General features: G+C 35.9%; 1 protein-coding gene across 2 annotated transcripts in view; it reads right to left on the bottom strand.

Moving 5' to 3' along the window:
* Positions 1–12,247: 12,247 nt before the first annotated feature.
* The window catches only part of HHIP (hedgehog interacting protein), a 98,579-nt gene continuing 88,175 nt past the window's right edge, over positions 12,248–22,651 (bottom strand). Inside the window, exons 12-14 of one of the 2 annotated variants that reach the window (XM_007999892.3) lie at positions 21,295–21,443; positions 18,305–18,433; positions 12,248–17,466 (exon numbers count right to left, since the gene is read on the bottom strand). In XM_007999892.3, coding sequence (XP_007998083.1) covers positions 17,456–17,466; positions 18,305–18,433; positions 21,295–21,443 — 289 coding nt within the window. In that variant the 3' untranslated portion in view covers positions 12,248–17,455. Of the gene's footprint in view, positions 17,467–17,489; positions 18,434–21,294; positions 21,444–22,651 lie in introns of those variants that run through there. The other variant, XM_007999891.3, reaches the window with a different exon arrangement.

Raw genomic sequence — 22,651 nt, 5'->3', positions numbered from 1 at the left:
TTGTAATGTCTCCATTTTCATTTCTAGTTGAACTTTTTTGAATCTTCTTTCTTCTTTTCTTGGTTAATTGCACCAATTCACCTGGAATCTTAATTGTGATACAGGTAAGATCTCACCCACATCTCTTGACCCAGGACCCAAACATAGGCCTTAGCTAAGTAACCACAGTAGACTACATGTAAGAAAAAAGGTTTGGTTTGCTTAATAAGTACTTTTAGGCACTAAGAGTGTTATCTTTTTGTGTTTAGATTGTTGTTGCTTTTCCCCCCCAGAGTTTAAGTGTTATGAGAATGAAGAATCTTCTTTCTATACTTTTGTCTTTCCAATAGGGCTTAGACTTGTCTTAGATAATTATATATCAATTGATTGGTGGATTGCTGAAGACTGTTCAAGGCCCTCTTGGGTTTTGTTGTGTAAATTAAAAAAGACAGTATGATATATGGGAAAGAAACCTTCAAATTTTCTTCCTATCTTCCTCCCTCCTTTCATACCTTCTTTTTTTTTCTTTTTCTTTCTACTTTCTTTCATTCCTTCCTTTGCTTTTTCTCTCTCAATTTCCCCTCCTTTCTTACCTTTCTCTTTTCTACCTTGATTTTTTTTTTTCATTATAGAAATAGGGGCTGCATTTATTTGGCTTTGCTTTTCTACAAACTCTGGGAATCAAGTACACTTTTTCCCTTTACATTTGTAATGACTATAGCACATTAATATGAATACTTTTAAAAAAATCTAATATTGTAAATGAGATAGTCAATTAGGGGAAGCACATTAATATGAGATGCTAAGTCAAAACAAGTGGAATTGAAATACTTTAGCAAGCTTCTGAGAAGCCAACAGAAACACATAAAGAAATTTCTTACTATGAAACAAGGAAGTAGGGAGACCTGTCTCCGTGTATATCCATGGAGGGCAGGGGAATGTTGAAAGTAGGTGAAAATGTGAGTTCATATCTAGAATATGATAATGCTTTGTGAGAAAAGTGCAATAGACCTTCCACATGACTGCTGTGTTTGATGTTCAGCATGCATTTGAAAAACTCTGTGGACTTTGTTTTTAGCAAAATCAGTAACGTAATAAGTTCAGCTAGATAATGGGCAAACTTACCAACAAAGCATGACTGCATTGTTGTATATTAAACTCATAATCAGAAACAAATGTTTGAAAACAACATAAAAATAAATATTATCATTAATTTGGCAGTCTCATTGTGGGAGGCAACATAAATACCCAGAAATTTGGAGCAATTAAGTCATTGTGACCTTAATTAGTGTTTTTAAATGGATGAAAAAATTTAAATAAACTTCAAATTCCCCTTCCTCTTTTATTCTTACCAGAAACAATCAATATTGTCCATTATGCCAAGAAGATACAAGGCCAGTTTGCTCTGTTAGACTTCTAATGAATTGTATCTGTATCTATAGGACAATAGTTTCAAAGAAATTTCACCACATTATCTCATTTGAAGTTTGCAGAAAATGTCAATTATCTTTTCATCCATTTTATCAAATATGAAATAAAACACAGATGATATTTTCTTCCAAAGTTTTGACTATGAGACATTAGAACAACTACTAATTAGTAGCTACTGAGACTCAGTTTCCACTGCTGGTTTAGGATCTTGCCACCATGTTGTTATGTAGTCCAGAGTACCTCGGACCTCAAATTATGAACACAGATTAACTTGCACTCAACATTAATTTCCAATCTAGCACATGATCTTGAATTACATTCTGAGGTCAAAAGAATGTAAGAATTGCCATACTGACCCATCCACCCCACTATTGTCTTGCTGAGGCACTTTCGTGGGAAGAACGCAAGCTGAAATAATCCTTAAACTTCAGGTATATTTCAGCTTTAGTATAAATTTAGCGCTTTTCCTCTTGCACATATCTGTAGGAGAAAGAAGATAACATTTTGCTTAATCCTGTAATTCCTTATTCTAACAGTTTGGTGGTGGTTACTTTCAAAAGAGTTTGAATGGTTAATAGAATTGTCTAAACTTTTGCTGCTCAGGGAGGATCTGTGGAGCAGCAGCATTGGAATGACCTGAGACCTTTGAGAAATGCAGATTACCGGGCTCCACTACATTCTTAGTGAGTCACAAGATTCACTAAGATGTTAACAAGATCCTCAGATAACTGGTAAGAAAGAACATTAAAACTTGAGAAGAATGAGCCTTAGAAAATGGTGTGCTAATTAACAGCATCTGAGGTTGAATAAATGGACACATCTTTTCAGAGATTTGCTGTTCTGGTGTTTTGGTTGGTGATGCTTGCTGTTCAAGGTTTTTGGCACTAGAGAGTAACACTGGGCTGAATAGCCAATGAGCAAGCACTTTCTTTGGGAAACAAATTGGCATCTCAAAATTATCTACTCTCAAATATGTTTGGTCTTTTGTGTCAAATTTACTCTAGCTACCGAATAACAATTGACATTTATTTAGTACAAATTATATGCCAAACACCATGTCAGGTCCTTTAAATGAATCACCTTATTTTATCTTCAGATGTGCTATTATTGTTCAACTTTAAAGATAAAGAAATTAGGGTTAAGGAAGTTCAGGATATATGTTTGTGGTCACACAGCTGAGAAAAGGCAAGGCCTGACAGAGTGTGGATCAGACCAGGTCTGTCTGACTATGAGACTGGGCTCTGATAATGGATTTCAACTACTCTACAGCCATTCTGCACTGGCTTCTCTTGACTTCTGTCGATAATCTGTCAGGGCAGCCAGATTAAAGTAACAACTGTGACTTCATTGAACAATGAAAATAGAAGAAAAAAAATTAAATTAAAATTCACTATGTTTTTAATGCACTTTCTTTGTGAGAACACAGTGATTATGTGCCCATGTTCTAGAGTTTTCTGTCTAATACAAGAGCCATTAGCCATATATGGCTTTTGAGTAACTGAAATGTGGCTACTATGACTAAAAAACTCAATGTTTACATGAGTTTTTAAGTAGTTTAATTTTAATTACTTTAACTTTAAAAAGTGATACTCAATTCCGTCATTAGAAAGCTTTTAAGTGTGTTTGGAACAACTTGGGCTTGTTAATCTACTTTTTCAGCTCTAAGTTTCATGCAAACTTTATTAAACAGATCAAGTATTTTTGATGAAAATTTTGTATCTGAATTGAGATGTGCTATACATGTAGAATACACACTGGCTTCCAAAGACACTATAGCAGCATTAACATATTTTATGAATAGTCTTGATATTGATTACATATTGAAATAATAATATTCTCAGTGCATTGAGTTATACAAAATATATTTTTGAAATTAGTTTTATTTGTTTATTTTTGCTTTTAAAACGTGGCTACTAGAACATTTAAAATGATATATGTAGTTCACATATTTCTGTGGGACAGTGCTGCTCCAGAACCCTCTTGCTGGGTTCAAATCCTCACTCTACCATTGAATAGCTGTGGGAACTTTGTGTCCCATTTCTTAATCTATAAAACGGCATAAGAGTACCTATCTCATGTTGTTGTTGAGAAGGTTCAAAGAATCAATATATGTAAAGTACTTACGGGGAGACAATTCTCCAGGACCTTTTTTGTTTCTGCACATCCTGTAAGCAGAAGCTTTGAATATGTTTCTTCTGAACTAACTTTTAAAGGATGCTTATATAACAACCAGCCTTGAAAGATAGTGATAGCTTCTCCCTCTAATGCAAAGATCAGGCAGGTTTGCCTACTGTCCATTATAAAAGATTTGGGATCCCTAAACTCAAAGTTTCTTTTCTGTAACCCAACCAACTTCCAGTGCAAATATCACCTGGCTCTTTCCATTTCAGTCTGTGAGAACTGGGGCTCAGGGAACTGGTTACTGCTTCTGGCTATTCCTGTGACTAATAAACTGTCCTTTGTCTCTGACCCAGGAGTCTTATGTCTTCTGTCAGCCTCCCTGAAATTATGGCAGACTAACTTGTTAGTTTCTAAGAGGAGTGAAATCTCAGAACTTTCACAATTCTTGACATTTCTTAGAAGAGGTGTCTGGCACAAAGCACCATACAAGTGTTAGCAATTATTACTAACTCCCACTTGTTTCCATTCAGTTTAGCTGGCTTGTCACTGTACTACACCTATCATGTCCATTTCCACATAGGTAGATATCTTTTCTTCGCTCTTTATTTGGGCCTCTGACATTCCCTCTGGCTCTACTCTATTGCTTATCTCTCATGGTTATTTCAGGTTGCATGTGGTGAAATTTTTAGAGCTGTATCTTATGGCTCAGTGTAATGGATTTGATTGTCTTTCTTTAAATATTGCCCCAAAATTTGTCTCTTCCAGGATAATTTTACAAAACCAAATATAAAAATACGTGGTGGCAGTCTCATGCCCCTAGTTCCTCTGCCTGTGTTTTCTCTAATTGAGGAGAGTTTGGCACCTGACAAGCACTAACCTCCCTTTCTTCTTCCCACCAGCAATTCTCTGTATATAATGCTGTTTCTTCACTTGTACACACTCAGAAATGTGCATATACATGATCACTGTGCATAGTTTCCACTTGTGCGTAATGCATTTTGATTACACTATAAAACTATACTTAGAATTAAGAATTTTACTGATTTTGGTCAAAGGTGAAGGTAAAAAATTTTAGAGCAAGGAGTATGTACACTATTCTATTTGCAGTAAGCTACAGGAACAAAACGGAACAAAGGTAAAGGGAATATGAAACATTTCTGTCTGAATTATATATAAGGGATTATCAAACATATCACCTAAATGTTTTAACCAAATTGTCTGAATTGTTTTTAGCTCTGACTTTTGAAGTAGCCAATATTAAAGAAAAAACACCAAAAAGCTCTTTTGATATGAGCAACTAATATTTAAATTTAATTAAAATAAAATAAAATAAAATAAAGCATTCATTTCCTCAGTTGCACCAGCCACATTTCAAGAGCTTGACAGTCACACGTGGCTAGTGGCTACTATATTGGACAGTGCAAGTATACAACATTTCTATCATCACAGGAGGTTATATTGGGCAGCCCTGCTTTCAGCCCTTCTAAATGTGGTACATAAATGTGTGAATCAGGTATTTTGTGTTGTTCTTTAACAAACAGCACTAAATTTGCCTTCATAGCATTTTTGATATAATTCCAGATATGTTTCCAACTCTAAGTAACATGATTATACCTTGGTGTTAGGATAAAGTTATAAAACTTTATTTCTTTTCCCTTTCCTTTCCTTTCCTTTCCTTTCCTTTCCTTTCCTTTCCTTTCCTTTCCTTTCCTTTCCTTTCCTTTCCTTTCCTTTCCTTTCCTTTCCTTTCTTTTCCTTTCTTTCTTTCTTTCTTTTTTTTTTTCCTGAAGACAAAGTCACACTCTGTACCTTCCCTGGAGTGCAGTGGCACAATCTCACTGCAGCGTCGACCTCCTGGGTTTAAACACTTCTCCTGCCTCAGCTTCCCATGTAGCTGGGACCACAGGTGCATGCCACCCTACATTTTTGTATTTTTTGTGTGTGTGGAGAAAGGGTTTTGCTATGTGGTTCAGGCTGCTTTCAAACTCCTGGGCTCAAGCAATCCACCTGTCTTGGCCTCTCAAAGTGCTGGGATTGTAGGCATGAGCCACAGCACCCGACACAGTATCAATACCAAATGCTGGTGAGGATGTGGAGATCTCATTAATTGTTTGTGGGAGTGTAAAATGATACAGCTGCTTTGGAAGACAGCTTGGCAGTTTCTTATAAAACGAAACATACTCTTACCATACGATTGAGCTCCTTGGTATTTACCCAAAGGAGCTGAAAACTATGTCCATCCAAAAACCTTCACATGGCTGTTTATAGCATGGTTGGCAAGTTTATAATTGCCAGAACTTGGAAGCAACCAAGATGTTTTTCAGTAGGTGAATGAAAAAGTAAACTGTGTTACAGGCAATGGAATAATATTCAGTGCTAACAAACAAACAAACAAACAAACAACAACAAAAAAAACCAACTATCAAGCCACGAAAAGACATGGAAGAAATGTCTATTGGATAGACATTTCTAAGCAAATGGATATTACTAAGCAAAAAAGACATTCTGAAAAGGCTGCACATTGTATGATTCCAACTATATGACATTCAGGAAAAGACAAACTATAAAGGCAGTTAAAGAGATCAGTGGTTGGCAGGGCTTGGGGAGAGACAGGGCTAAATAGGTGCAGCACAGAAGATTTTTAGGGCAGTGAAACTACTCTGTATGATACCATAGCGGCAGGTACACGTCATTATCCATTTATCACAGAGCTAAGAGTGAACCCTAAGGTAAACCATGAACTTTGAGTGATTATGATGTGTCAATGTAAGTTCATCAATTTTAACAAATGTTCCTCTTGGGTGGGGGATGTTGATAACAGGAGAGGTACGTTATGCATATGTAGGGGGAGAGGGTATACAAGACATATCTGTACCTTCTTCTCAATTTTGCTATTAACCTGAAATTGCTCTAAAACATAAAGTCTATATAAAATTGGCAGAAAAAAATCAATATAGCACAAATGCTTATTTTCTTTGTTTTTCAGGGTCTACATCTTCATTAAGGTATAGTTATTCATAGTGATAATTTCCTTTCTTTTTTTTTTTTTCTCTTAACAAGAGTCTTTCACAGTTTTCTGTTACTGCAATGTACTATCTTGGCACAATTTACACACTGTAAAACTAATGTGTATTTTATTTATAGTACATATCACTTTAGCAACCCAGTTTTAAACAGACAGATGAATTCCAGCATACATTGAAATATTGTAGTTGTTTGTGTGATTATAATGTTATTGCTGAAAATAAGAACAGCAGTTGTAGTAACCACAGCAAGGATCCCCAGTGTCACGAGGATGACTGACTGCTAAGCACAAATATTGACTCTGTGCTGTTGTGTACATTCTACCCAACTAAGCACAAGCCTGGAATTAAGATGGAAACCACACCATTGTTTCCTTTTTGGAGGCAGAAGGTCATGTTTTCATTAAGTCTTTTCCAGCATTACCATTCTGCCCTTGAAGTTAAAACAGCCTATCCACCATGAATTAGATCCTTGCTCCTCAAAGTAAGGCTGTGTACCATCAGGATTAGTATAACCTCAGAGTTTGTTGGAGATCATCTGAGGCCCCAGCCCAGATGTACTAAATCAGAATCTGTGTTTTAGTGAAGTCCCCATGTGACATGAGGCACCGCGGAGTTTCAGAAGCACTGTGTCAGACAATGAAAACGAGACCTCCGTGAAGTCTGATGCCATTTCTGGGGCACAGTGCTGTGGTGAATTGTGTCCCCTCCCCCTCTCCCTTCCCCAGATTCATATGTTGAAGTCCAAACCCCCAGAACCTTACATTGTGACCCTTTTGGAGAGACGGTCTTTACAGAGGTAATCAAGTTAAATCATTAGTTTAGGCCTGAATCCAGTATGATTGATGTCCTTATAAAAAGGGAAATGTGGGCACAGAGACACATATAGAGGGAAGGTGATGTGAAAAGACACAGGGAGAAGATGGCCTGGCACAGATTCTTTCCTCACATCCTTCAGAAGGAACCAGGCCTGCCAACACTTTGATGTTATACTTCCTGCTTCCAGTACTGCAAGGCAATAAATTTCTGTTAAACCTTCCAGTGTGTGATATTTTGTTATGGCAGCCTAAGAAGACTAATATTCTTGGTTATGCTTTCTTCTGTGTCTTGAATTGACTGCCTTCTCGATGATATCAACAGAGCATTTCTGCCCTTCTACATGCCCAGAATATGCTGTAGGTAGGATGTCTACAGCAGTTCTCTTGGGGACATAATTCATGGAAGAGGCAATAATGATGTTTGTGACAGTTGCAAAACCAAGTATTAAGGACCCTGAAGAGAGTAGCAGCTTCCCTGTAACATGTACTTCTTCAGCATAAAGGAAATGATGGACATGGATCAGATAATGTCTTAAAAATTTTGAGTGAGAGCTGTGGGAGACATGAATGGGTTCAAGAGTGAACCTACCAGGTGGAAGAAACAGAAAAAAGAGATTCAGAGAACACCTAAGAGGAGGCCACACCAGAACCACAGAAGAGTGGGAGAGCCAGGGCAAAGAGGAGGCTGGGAGATTAGAGGAAAATGAGTGAGAGTGTCTTTTATGATTATGTAACCACTACAAATTCGTGAAATGCAGTAGTTAATATATTCCTATGTAAGAGTTGCAGTTTCAAATCTGCCATCCACATAGATCATGAAATTAGTACTACCTAATAGTAATACCTGTTTGTTAAAGCTGAGAGAACCTGAGTTCTTTTATATATAAGGAAGCTGAGTCCCAGTGCGGTGAGAGATATATCCAGTAGCTTCCAGCTAATTAGTTGGAGACTTGGGTACAGGATCCACATCTCCCAGCCCTAGGCCAGAGCTCTTGCCTCTTGCCAGTACACCTGGCATGTGTTGCTTTTGGTAGCTGTAGATCATAGAACAGAGTGTCTACGATAAGTGAAATTGCTTTACATGAAGCACATGGATTTTGCATCAAGGAGTTTTAATTATAAGGCTATAAATATGTCAAAAGGATCTGACAACATGTTATTAAATTACAAGACTGAGCTCAAGTAGTTTCTGATGCTGGCATAGTCCCAAGAAGACTGAGTTTTATAGTTGGGAGCTACCCAGCCTTCTACCTCCCTCTCCCTCCCGCCTCCTTTTCCCTTTTAAAGTGTTTGTTTATTTTAATCATAGAAAATACTGCATGGAAATTATAAAAATGTAGAAGAAATATTTTATCCAAATTGTTTTCCTTTCTTTTATCCTCTCATTTCTTTGAATGATAATAGGATTTAATCTTCAGAGGGTCCTCCTTAGAACTCCCAATAGAAAAAACTATTTTTTACTGAAGAGATATTAAGTGTGGCTGGTATTTTAAATTGCATTTCCGTTGGAAATAGAACACTAGTTTCAGCTTTTCTATTAAAAAAGTGAGTGTAAAGGAGAGATTTTATAGACATATCTGTCACATTAACTGTCAAAATCCTGGGGAACTTGGCAACTGAGAATTGTGATAGTACCAGTGTGAGCTGTGAAGTCTTTTAGTGACAACTGTGAAGGTTCCTCTTCTCCACTGCCTTAGGAATTTAAGGTTTACATTCCAAGTTTGGAAGTAGGATCCCTCTAACATTGTGATCACATGGGATCCAAGATAATGGTTTCTTAATGTGCCCTTTTAAAGATCTCATCATGTCCCTCTTAAAGATGTCATCATGTCCCTTTTTAGTTCCACCACATCATCTCTCTTCTCACTGGTCTGTCATTCTTATTAATACTTCTATCAGCTGGGCATGGTGGTTCACGCCTGTAACCCCTTCACTTTGGGAGGCCGAGGCTGGTGGATCACCTGAGGTCAGGAGTTCAAGAACAGCCTGGCCAACATGGTGAAACCCTGACTGTACTAAAAATACAAAAATTAGCCAGGCATGGTGGTGGGTGCCTGTAATCTCATCTACTTGGGAAGCTGAGGCAGAACCCAGGAGGTGGAGATTGAGCCATTGCACTCCGGCCTGCACAACAAGAGTGAAACTCTGACTGGGCGTGGTGGCTCACGCCTGTAATCCCAGAAATTTAGGAGGCCGAGGCGGGCGGGTCATGAGGTTAAGAGATCGAGACCATCCTGGCCAACATGGGGAAACCCCGTCTCTACTAAAAATACAAAAATTACCTGGGTGTGGTGGTGGGTGTCTGTATTCCCAGTTACTTGGGAGGCTGAGGCAGGAGAATCGCTTGAACCCAGGAGGCAGAGGTTGCAGTGAGCTGAGATAGCGCCACTGCACTCCCGCCTGGCAACAGAGCAAGACTTGGAAAGAAAAAAGAAAGAAAAAAAAAAAGAGCAAAACTCTGTCTCAAAAAAAAAAAAGAATTAAAAAATTAAAAAAAAAAAAAAAAAAAAAACTGTGGCAATCAGCATCTAAAAACGGGAAATGGAGGCCACTTTAAGTGTTTACCACAGCGGAAATTTAAAGTGAGAATTATGCTGGTGATGGCAGATCTGAGAAGCCAAAAAAGAGAGAGTGAAGGAACCCAGAGAGATGAACAAGAAATCACTTCCATCACTAGAGTGGATATATGTACTATTATTTTCTTCACATATGTAGGAAATGATATAGGTCTATCAGGGATTCAAAAAAATAGTAGACACACAAGAAACAAAAGGGTGATCATGGGCTGAGCCACAAGGACACATTCTAGGAGTCAGAAAGGTAGAAAAACAAAGAATTGTGGTGTTTCCTGGGCTGCTGTGAACATGAGCTAGAGGGCTCTTTTCATGGTGACATTTTGTCTAACTTAAAACTTCTAAAGAGCAATCTGAGCTGAGGAACACTTACTGAATAAACACTTTATAACACATTTTATTCTCTTAGAAATAATGTCTTGCAGAGAGATAGTTTTTCATTTCAACGAGCCAAAGAGATGCATTTATCCAGGAAGAAAGGGGACTTAGATGAACACATTTTGCTTTTCTAAAAAAAAAAAAATTGGCAGATTTTAAATTTGTGCTCAAAGTAACGGGTCAAAATACTCCTGGTAGGGTTAACTGGAAGCAAAATGGCGAGGTAAGCGAAGTTTTGGGCTACCTGCAATCACCTTCGTTCATGTCCCTCCCCCTCCATATGCTTCTTCCCTTCAATTTGGGCACCCAGGGTTCCTAACTGCTCTTCTACATTCTTTACTTATTCTTACTTACTTGAAAAGATGAGGTTTAAGGGACTTACAACCTAGAACAAATTTATCAATGTAACATCTTCATGGCTGCCTAATGAAACTGACCCTTAACATTGGCATATATTTTGGAAGAAAATTTTAAAATTAGAACGTGAAAAATGACAAAAGATGAGAATATTTTGAAGTAGTTTGTCTATAGAGTATTTAAAAATTGGTGTTTATGGAATCAGTCTGTATATTTAGAAAAAAGTTTTAAATTCTAAAATAAAGAAGAATTTTAAAATAGCACATGTACATCAAGTCATAAGATAAAGTTTAATCATTTGATCACGTTAAAAGACACAAAACACAGTCAATCTAACCAAATTTCAGGCATGCATTTACATAAATATATTAAATTAAGAAAGAAATTGTACACTTAAACATCCTTTTCACCTAAAAATCATTAAATCCACAGATCAACAATAAAACCAATTCTCTGCATTTACCACTTCAAGATACAATTGTTCTATTTTAAAGATAACACAAATACACTTGTTAGAATTTATATGCATTATACATATATTATATTTTACATAGATAGTGTGTATACATATGTAGTGTTTGTACAGATAGATAAATATATATACATGGGTGTGTGCACATGTACAGATACACACAGATGTACTTTAGGCCATCTGTACTATTACTGCTGAATTCTAAAGTTGAGCTGAACTGGTGCCGTTGGATGTGATTATTGTCTTTTGCTTCAAACATGCTCATGATGCCCATTGGGCCCACAATCCCCCCTAGTAAATGTCCTTGTCTTTTCTACAGCACATAATCATGGTAGGCACTTTAATAAATATTTTTTGAATTAATAAATGGATAGATGATTGAATAATAGAAGATTGATTAAAGAGAACTGCATATTATAATAACTTGGTTAAATAAATCAAATAAGTTCAAATTCAGAGAAATTACCTGAGCCAATGACTATGCATGTAACTTTTCAGACATTTATAGAAATCTCACCTAGTACGTATGTTAACCCTGCTCCCTTAAACTTGTACCTGCCTTTACTACCTGTTCAAATACACTTCTCCCTTTTATTAACAGAAATCTAGGCATGGGTTGGTCCTGGTGTCTCTTGTGAGTAAGGTTCCGGACAAGCTGCCCTAATTTTCCACAACCTAAAGGAAAATGAACCATTAGAGAAACCAAAACATATTAGAAGAATGATAAAGATAACCTTTCCTTAATACAGGAAAAAATAAATCACAGATAAGACCAAAAAAGATGCAGAATTCTCATTTAAGTGTTGTTTTATGTTTGTTCATTGTGATTCAATAATTTTTTTCATTTTAATTAGTTGAGTTACTTTTGGATAAATAGTTTAGTTTACTATAGCATGTCCTGGGGAATCAAGTTCTAAAAATTTCACAGTACCTCAGTTACCATTTATCTTATTACTACATGGTTCTTGGTGAAATGCATGTCCAAACATATGCTGTGAATATAATGAGACAAGGGAAATATCTGATCTCTCATAAGGTAGTCAACTTGGTTTCTCCATAACAGTATTAGGAAAAGGACTCTATTGTACATGAAATCTTAATTTATTCTAGAAAAATCATGTCTCAAGTTTTAAGAATATAAGGTAAAGAAACATAGGTTTTGGGCGTACGATCCCAAACCTGATCATACCTTGTTCATGTGAATGGCAACTATCAATTAGTTATTTTTTTTAGTGAGAGGGAAAATGTAGAAGAATTAGTTTGTAACTGCAAAGACAAAGCTTATTTCATATTTAGCCATTATGAATTTCCCATTACTGTTAATGTTCAGTTCTTTTTATATTATGTACTGAAATATTTTCTTTTTGACTTAGAAGATTATAGTCAATTGAGATAACTCATCATACATTTATATTAAGTTACATATATATGTATATATATACATGTGTATTTTGGATTTAAGTAACACATGATCTATATATGCAAAAAGAAAACCTCAAGAAATCCTACATGAAAGATGATGGCTGACTTTATGATGTATGTGAGAAGTAACTTTAGATTTAATATTAGGCTGATACCATTTTTTTATGTTACTGTTTAGTCTGGCTCAAGAAAGAATAACAGGTTTTAAGCACAAGGCTTTCTATTGACAGAAGGAATCCAATTATTTATTTTTTTATTTTGTCAATTGACTTATATATGACCTATACAAATTATATGGGAGTCAAGGTAAATGACGAGTATACCTTAGGTTCATATTTAATGAGGAATTTAAGAATTTAAGAAAAGTCCTAATCTCATAAGTGAACAAACCTTTTCATAGCATCTAGGAAAATCACCACAGTGACCGAGAAGAAAACAGCTGTACAATGCTCCCTCACAATCCCATGAATATATATTACTCTTCTAAAAACTTGTTTTAAGGTGATGTCCAGAACTTATTCAGAGAAGATAGTTAAGAGAAAGAAGGATTGAAGTTGGCTAGGATTAGTGTTTGGCAGGTTCCATGGTTTTATACACACACACACACACACACACACACACACACACACACACATATATATGTATGTATCTGGACTGGTAGAGATTTCTGCTCTTCCTTATTTCTTTCAATGATTGTAATAGATCAGCCTAGTATGTCATTTGTTTACATATTATATATATACACACACACACACATATATATAAAAAATCAATTTGGTTATACATGTATGACCAATTTATGGTGGTGTGACAAAAAAAGGATAAGATAGCAAACATATATTTATTTTTAGGTATTGTAAAGATAAACTTTCTGATGGTATTGCCAGCATTCACAGTAATAGTTTACTTCTTGGGAGTAGTTTAAAAATATGTACATTTTCTGCCATGGGACTTCTGTCTGAGTCCTCTGCAACTTCAAATCTCAGGGGTAGGGAAATTAAGATTTTTAAAGTCTCCATTGAGGAACGGCTGCTTATTTTTTTTTCTCACAGATTTGGAATAATTTTCTTAAAATTATTCCATAGAGAAGGTTGTTCCTTGGCTAGGAAATAGCTGCTAACTTTCCCTGCTGTTAGCTAACCCCAGTGTTATTCTCCAGGTCTTTCCTGTATCTATGCTAGAGCAGCTGAATGGGAGCATCTGGACTGGTAGAGATTTCTGCTCTTCCTTATTTCTTTCAATGATTGTAATAGATCAGCCTAGCATGTCATTTGTTTACTATCCACTTCTTTGTTACATAGAATTTGAGAAAATGTGGAACCAGGAGAGGCTATTTTTCAGAAAAACAAAGAAAAGATCATAACCAGCAAAATCAATAGCAGTCTAGCCCAGGATACCTTCAACATGGTTGTATTGAGAACACGTCTATTTAGGCAAAACCAATAGAAAATGCAGGAGAGGGAAGTGGCTAAAAGGAAAAAGAATATATATATATATGTATGTGTGTATATGTATATATATGTATGTGTATATATATACATGTATATACACACACACACATGCACATGTATATTAGCCGAGAGAGCGAGAGAGAGAGAGAGAAGGAGGGAGGGAGAGGAAGAGAACATAGACATTATAGGTAACATTTTATAAACTAATTGGTTAATCAGTCAACTACAATTAAAACTACAACTGCCAATGGTATACCTTAGCTTTCCTCTAAAAATCTGGGCTTGATTTCTCTTTTATGTTTCAAAGCTAAGAGTTTTAGTGGAAAGTTGGATTAATAAAAGTTTAAATTAATGTATATCTTAAACGCTCCTAGATGTAGCATCTAACCTCACACCTTACACCTGGTAAAGCTTGTATAGTTTATAACTCAGAGATAAAAACAATATCAAAAGCAAATGCAGGCTGGGCGTGGTGGCTCATGCCTGTAATCCTGGCACTTCAGGAGGCCTGGGTAGCTGGATCACTTGAAGTCTGGAGTTTGAAATCAGCCTGGCCAACATGGTGAAACCCTGTCTCTACGAAAAACACACAAAAAATTAGCTGGGTATACTGGCGGGTGCCTGTAATCCCAGCTACTCGGGAGGCTGAGGCAGGAGAATTGCTTGAATCCAGGAAGCTGAGGTTGCAGTGAGCCGAGATCGTGCCACTGCACTGCAGCCTGGGTGATAGAGCAAGACTCCATCTCAAAAACAAAAACAAAAACAAACAAAACCAAAATGAAACAAAACAAAAAACAGCAAATGGATTAAAATTGTTAGTATACTGTTTTGTAATTATTTTCAAAGAAATAAACAGGGAAGAAGTAACTGCGCTGGGGGATGCAAATAACAAAGAGAACAGTTTTCTATTTAGGTTGTGTGTATATATTGTATGTGTTGGTTTCTCTACTCTTTATGAGATACTTATCAATCTGAGAAAACTTCCGAGTATTCTTTGTGATAAAATAAAAAATATATTTTACAATAATTACGTTGAAAAAAAATCCAAGAAAAAAAGTTATGGATGGAAGCACTTTTAGCCATCACTCAATTTCTTAAATCTTTTCTCCTTTTCACTTAAATTTATCTGCCAATTGGTGTTCCTTTTATTACCTAAATAACTGTCAAGAAAACAAGGTTTTATGAACCAGGACAGCAGTGTGGCAGAAACAGTAGTAGAAAGGTTATTTCCAACCATTTAAAACAACTATAATGTCATTTCACATTCAACTGACAACCACAGCTTAAACTTGAGAATGGACAAGGGAATAATAATATACATTTTTCTTTTGCATTATTTTGTTTTTATCTTATGCATCAGTATTCTTACGAAGAACCTTTATTTCTTCCATTTGAGATTGTGTGCTTTATGAACTGAGCAGATGTTGCCTTTCTTGTGATTAAACAATATTTTTTTCCTAGCTATTACTTCTTAACCAATTCCTACCTGCCTCTCATCATGAATCATTGAAGAGAATTCTCCAGTCATGCATTTAAAAAATCTACTTGAAAGAAAAGGTCAAAGAGATTTTTTGAATTGACCACTTAATTTAAAATATGTTGCCATCAATTAGCCAGTGCTATCTACTTTTCTCCTAAGAACAGAAAGAAATGACTTCAATGACTTTACTTTCTTTGCTTGGTTTAATATCCGTGGATCTTGCTATCTTCTCTTGAGAAGAATTTGGTCTTTTATTCTAACGACTCACAAAAGGAAAGGCAGTGACACCTGGGGCACATATGTTTTTCTAAGTCACTTGAAAATCTTTCACTTGGGAAAAAGCTGTATAAAAAATCTGGGCCTGGTCAACTTAATATAGATATTTTAAAACAGTAGAACTAATGGCAATAGAACACCTTTTATTTTGGGGAGGAGATGGAAAGTTTAAAGATGTAAGAAGAAATGCTTGATTTTTTTAGATTTTACTGAATATATAGCAGTATCCTTATTGTTTTCAGGGAAGCTAGGAAGAATTGGAGAATGTGTAATAAAACTGCACGATTTGACAGATTTAGACAGCTGGCTCCCTCACAAGAAGTTCACATTTTGTTAATGTCACCCACGTTGAATAAGGGACGATTAGATGGTAAGGTCCATTTACAAAAATGGTTGTCAGGACATTTTTTTTTTTAATTGTAAAACTTTCTGTGATGGAATTCAGTAAAAGGGCTATGAAGAGAAAGCAATGGAGACAAAAGATTGCTATTAACCTACAGATGCAGGCTACTGCATGGTTCATTGCAAGATTTGTCACACTGTTGGGCCAATGAAGTGTTAGTGTGACTAGAAGCGACCACCCCTTTTCTGGGGTAAGAGGGCAATTTGGTCTCCATGCTCATTTAATCCTGAGACTTCTTTGAATAGACTGTCAATTGAATCTAAATTGTGCAAAATTATGCATGCACTTTTTAATGCAGGCTATTGTTCACTAAGCACTGAACCAAGATTTCTCAACCCATTTCCATTTGGCATGAGGTCACTTGAAACTTAAGTAATCATATATGGCAGACAAGAGCAGTGTACTTAACCAATCTTTCTACATTGTGGCTTCTATATAAATGCTTACTGGGCTTTAATTGCAAATCTCTCACCTTAAAACAGTAGAGAAATACTAGCTACAATGTATTTTTTAAATTGAGGCTTGTATTCCTAAAGGTAAGGAGCAGGTTTAGAAAGTCAGCTGGTGCTGCATAATCTATACTGCTCTACAATTTAGATTCTAGAGGAATGGATGTTTACAGAAGAAGGACAGCCATAGTGGGTATGCACTTGTCATGAGTAGATGTGTTTTTTCAGTAGTGCAAAGAGGCCTTATATTTTGTTAAAATCCAAACGTGGAGAGCTGGCTTTGAAAACCATGAAGAAAAATATCTACTAGACTTTTTGCAGTTTTAAGTCAGAACATGTCATCTCTTTAAAACCCTGAACAGAACATTTACAGAAAATTTATTGATACATTAACCAAAGAGTATTTTCATTGAGTTCTGAAGGAACACGTACATTTAAAGTCGTATTTGGCAAGAATTATTATGTTAAAAATTTGTACAGGTGACAGCTTACATAGCCAAGATTTTTTTAAAAACAAGTGAGCTCTTCTCCAGTGAGGTTCGATTCAGTGGAAATCTGCAACATTCTAATAACATGGACTCTGACAGTCTTGCTATGGTGAAAAGCACTTTACAAATGTTTAATGCTGGAATTTTATAAGAATTGGCTGTTTTCTTGCTTTTTCTTCCGTCGTTAATGATTACATGTTGGCACAAGGATACCTTGCTAGATTAGATCCACAGCACATTAAAGACTGTTTGCTTTCTCACTCCCCTTCTTTCCAATTAAGTTGGTGAAAAATGTAACTTTAGTGTTTTACAGGACAAGGTAAAGGTGTTTCATCTAGGTGATGTCTATATTATAAAAATAAAATAAAATATATAAATATGTAACACAAACCCAGTGCCTATTGTTAAATAAAATATACAATGAAAGCAGACTTTTTAGGAAGACTGATTTTAAAATATGCTGTTATGATTTAATTATACAACACTTGAAAACAATCTTGAAATCTCAAGACGAAGTAATCAGATTTCTCAGCCAATAAAAAGGTAAGTGTAACATTCTGTAATTGGATACACTGACAAAAATGAAGATTACAATTTTATATCAAGTTGCTCACTTAGAAATTCATCAGGGAGTTCTGAAACATTCTCTCCTACTATAGTACTTTAATATAAAAATATTACCTTTTTTATTAGATCCATCAGATTGCACAGTAATGTTTCAAAACTCTATTAAAGTTGACTTTAGTGATTACTGACAGAAAATTCCTGGGAAGTCAAATAATCTCTTCTAGTGACATAAAAAATCCGTTATCAATTTACAGTGGAATTTCGGTGTAAATTACTCTGCCCAAGGAAGTATATATTTTAAAAAATCATCTGTTAAGCAACAACGCATATAGGGATTATGAGTATGTGTATGTGCATATGTGAACAAACATGCTGACATACACACAGAGGATCTGCACATTTCTGGAAATCATTTTTAAATTAATAAAAGAGAATGAAATCACAGGAGTGTGTAGCAGGATAACAGTTTTTTGTTTTTTGTTTTTTGTTTTTTAATGACAGGCTAAAAAATAAATGCCCATTGGAAAGGAATATGCAAACAGTCCCAGAAACTATACAATGTAACTTGTTAGATCCAGCAAGTAAGATGTCATGTCAATGATCTGATCAAGAATACCTGCCCTGGTCACTCTGCGGATGTTTCTGTCCACTTGTTCACACTGAGGACCAAGATATCCTTTTTTACAGAGGCACTTGTTCGGTCTAACACAGACACCTCCATGACGGCATGCTGGCTCACATTTTGCTGGGAGAGAAAAAGAGCAAGAACATCACACTCTCATTCTGTATGTCAGAAACAGGACTGAGCATGAGACCTACAAATATGGCTGAATAAGGGAAGTGAGGGAAAAAAGGAGGGAGATAGTTACAAAATGATCTGAAAGATAAATATACAAGTAGGAAACGCGCTTTTACACCCATAGTTATTTGGAGACCTGAACTCGGCAGAGAACAAGAGACATTTCTAGAGAAGCAGAGATCATGAGAAACAGTTGCAACCCTTTGTGAAATTAACTCTATTTAAAATGAAGATTTTAGTCCTTCAAAATCTCTGCTCCACGGGAGCATTCTCTACAGAGGGCCTCGCAAACTCTGTTCCCATTCCTTCAAGGTAGGATCTCAACACGGGAGTGACCCAGCCTGAGGGGGAGACAGAGAGGCTCAAGCATCTCCAATGTAACATAAAGGAACAGTCAGTTTTGGATTTTGGTTAGGTGGAATATCCACCATATAAACTCCTTTGGATTCTTCCTTCCTCTTGATTCCAGGGGGCAGACAGCATATGCTTTGCTCTCTGATGACATTTTGAAGTCCCTTTCTGGAGTCAGTGCAATTGGCCAACAAAGGATGTTCTGAGCCAACATTTTCAGGGTTGCCCTACAGCACAGAATTTATTCATTAAAGAATTTTTACCACTACAATATAAATGGGGAATATAAAGATATACTGCTAAAATGAGACATAAAATTGGATGTATAAATTGCCATTTTCTGATTAAATCTGGGGAGTACAATCACTGTGGATGGAGTCAAATTCCTTCAATACATTTCCCTATGTTTTGACAAGACAGGGTTATTTTAACCTTTCAAATACATTAATCAAATTCCAGGGGTCTGTTTTTGACACATGGAAAAGAAAAAATAAGCAGGAAATAAACAATTTTATGTTTTAAATCTGTGGGAGATGAGTAAACAATGTGAGTACGTGAATAAAATTCTTGATTGGGTCCAAAACATCCCAAATAAACAGATTACTTTTATAGAATGGTTTTGGTGAATATTATATATTCAAACTATTTAAATTGATTCAGTGTAAAAATGAAAGTACCTCATGGAGTAAAACTTTCTGTTAACTCAATGTATGTCTATTTTCATTTATATCACAATTTATTATTAGTATCTATTAAGGTTTGTACAATGCCAACTCTATTCAAGATAATTCATTCACCCTCATTTAAACACGCTGTTACTAGCAGGCTTCAGGTAACATAGGAGATTAGGCAAAATGCAAAGCAGGGAATATAACAGAATGGACACTTTATGTTATATTCTGTTACTAAATGATGCAGAGAGGCTGGGCATGGTGGCTTACGCCTGTAATCCAGCACTCCGGGAGGCCAAGGTGGCAGATCACATGAGGTTGAGAGTTCAAGACCAGCCTGGCCAACATGGTGAAAACCCATCTCCACTACAAATACAAAAATTAGCAGGGCATGTTGGTGGGCACCTATAATCCAAACTACTCGGGAAGCTGAGGTGGGAGAATCACTTGAACCCAGGAGGCAGAGGTTGCAGTGAGCCGAGATCGCCTCACTGCACTCCAGCCTTAGCGACAAAAAGAGACTCCATCTCAGAAAAAAAAAAGCAGAGAAAGTAGATATTGTCAGGCAGCAAAGGAAGCAGAAAGACAATATATTAGCAGGAATTTGAATATCATTACATTTGAATACTGATTCTCATATTTTTGGTCAACTAACAAAAAGGTAGAGAGGATGGGTCAATAACATGTAAGCGTTTGTTTTAAATAATGTAATTACTTCATTTCTGTTGAGTTTTAATTTTGATAATTCCTTCCTAGATACATAACCATAGTATTAATCAAACACATAATGTTATTAATGCTGAAGCAATTTAAGTTTAAAATGTATCCTCTATGTGTGATTTTAAATGTTGGTTATTTTTGTTGGGCAATATAAAAATAGACAAGTTATAGTTATAATTCTTTGAAATACATCTTGAGGACAAACAAAAAGATAGCATTTATGAATAAATAATATTAAATGTTAATCTGATATTTTAATTTTCATTGGCAATAAGTATTTTAATATTTGAAATAACCGAGATCAAAATGTTTTCTAAGTGATGGTATATGCTGATTGTTAATTATGCATTTTCAACATACACATTTTAAACTCTAGGTTTTTAAATTTATCTGATTTTCTGACTTTACACCAACTAGAACTTAAACATCACTGCACATAATTGAGTAACTATCAAGTTAAAGGCTAGAACAACCCTGGAATAAATCTCCTTTGCTCTCTCTGAGCAGATGCACACCTAGTTGATGGTTCACAGGGGAGTGGCAAAAAGCATGAAAAAATCTCATAATATGTCTCTAGATAATTGCATTTTCCCCTTTTATTTAATAACACCCACTGAAAAGCCCTGTTTTTAGTCTGCTGTGGTAGGAAAGCAAGCAGTAAAGGCAGGGAGGGCATTTATGGGGTGTCTGGAAAATGCTAGCGCTTGGAGAGGGGTTTGGCAAACACTAAGTCATTGGCTAGTGTGAAATCTCAGAACCCAGGATTGAGAGGCCCACAGAGATTATCTAGTTGTGCTATTTGCATTTTTTACTTTTTGAAAGGACTCAGTCATTTAAAGGTTTTGCATATTTATAATTAACTTACATAAGTGAATTGTTTACATTAAGAAAATGAACAAGATTTTACTTACAAGCTCAGAAACAGATGAGCATTAATAGTATTGTAAATGGCTAAACACTTTTGAACACTATATTATTGTAGAAGAAACAATCGGTGTTGAGTTCTTGAGTACCTAAGGATTGACTCATCCCCAGTCCTTTTCAGGTGAAAACAGAAATACTAACCGATTCTGCAGAAGTCCCCCTCCCAGCCTGGACTGCAGCAGCACTTTCCCGTGGGGGTGCAGTAGCCGTTTCGACAGAGCCTGGAGCACTCTGAAGTCAATGTCTGTGCAGGTTGTACCGTGGCTCTGCATTCCTCAGGCATTAAAGGTCTACATTAAAAGACAATAGTTGAAAGTGTATTCCAGTTGAAAACCAGCAGTGGAATGAAATTTAGTGATTCTGTGGCTTACAAAGCATGCCTCTTACTTTCTAGAGAGACTTTTATTTCATTTCTTTAAGAGACTCACTCAGATTTACAACTTTCTAAGGATAGGAAATACATACCAGTGAGGAAACAAACTAACCAGTTTGTAACCCAACTAAACACATTAAACATTCTAAGAAACTTTATCCTGATCAAAACCCATTGATGAAAACTATCTTTAATTAAATTGATATTTCACATTTGGTAACTATGAATTTCTAACAATTGCAATATTTAAAGTAAAGATGTATAAATATCTTAAAACTTTTCCCCCATATCTACAAAAATGTTTGGGAATAGTGTCTGAGATAGTTTCACTTGTTATTGACACAGTTGGCAGTAGTACAGGGCTGAAGGCATTCATCAAAATGACTTGTAGCCTGAAAAGTTTGGAATCAATTTTTGTTTTAATTTTACATTTCTTTTGAGATAATATTTTTAGACTGATTTTTCTTGAAAGGTGACCGTAATATATGTGTGTATACTATTGAGTCAAAGTTTAAACTCCATGCACAGAAAGATCCATATACATGTAAAGATTATATATATAAAATCTGATTTTGATCCATATATATGTCAAGATTATATATATATATATATAAAACTTGATTTTGTCCTGCTATAAGGAAAAAGAATGCCAAAAGTAGCAAACAGAAACATCTTCTTTGCAATGTAAAAAGTCATAGATTTTAATTGTTCTACAACTGCCATCATTTAGAGTGGAAACCAAGATGCCTTCCGAAGAGTTTTATGGTTCTTACTGTTTTTAAAATAAGATGTCATTCGAGCTGGGTCAGGCTGGAGTCATGGTCACAACTGCTCATTACCTAATCTTCAGGGAAAAAATGTGCAGTGGCACTTTCCTATCAGTCGCTGTAACCTGTGCCACAATGCGGTGAGAAGATTCTTTTCAGTTAAGGAATGTAAACAAATGCTTTCATTGACAGTCAAATCAACAGCATTAGGATGGCCAAGCAGATGGACACCTTAAGTGCCATAAGAAGAAGGTGACCATTACAGGTCAAAACCTCAAGAGGTAAATTACAGAGCTTTCTGAGACAAGCAAATAATTAAGCCCTGCAGACTCAGCTTTTTTGAGATGGGTTACCTTGT

This window comes from Chlorocebus sabaeus, chromosome 7 (assembly GCF_047675955.1).
Source record: "Chlorocebus sabaeus isolate Y175 chromosome 7, mChlSab1.0.hap1, whole genome shotgun sequence".
Taxonomy (NCBI): Eukaryota; Metazoa; Chordata; class Mammalia; order Primates; family Cercopithecidae; genus Chlorocebus; species Chlorocebus sabaeus.
The sequence above is the reverse complement of the archived record's forward strand: the minus strand, read 5'-3'. Positions and strand labels throughout refer to the sequence as shown.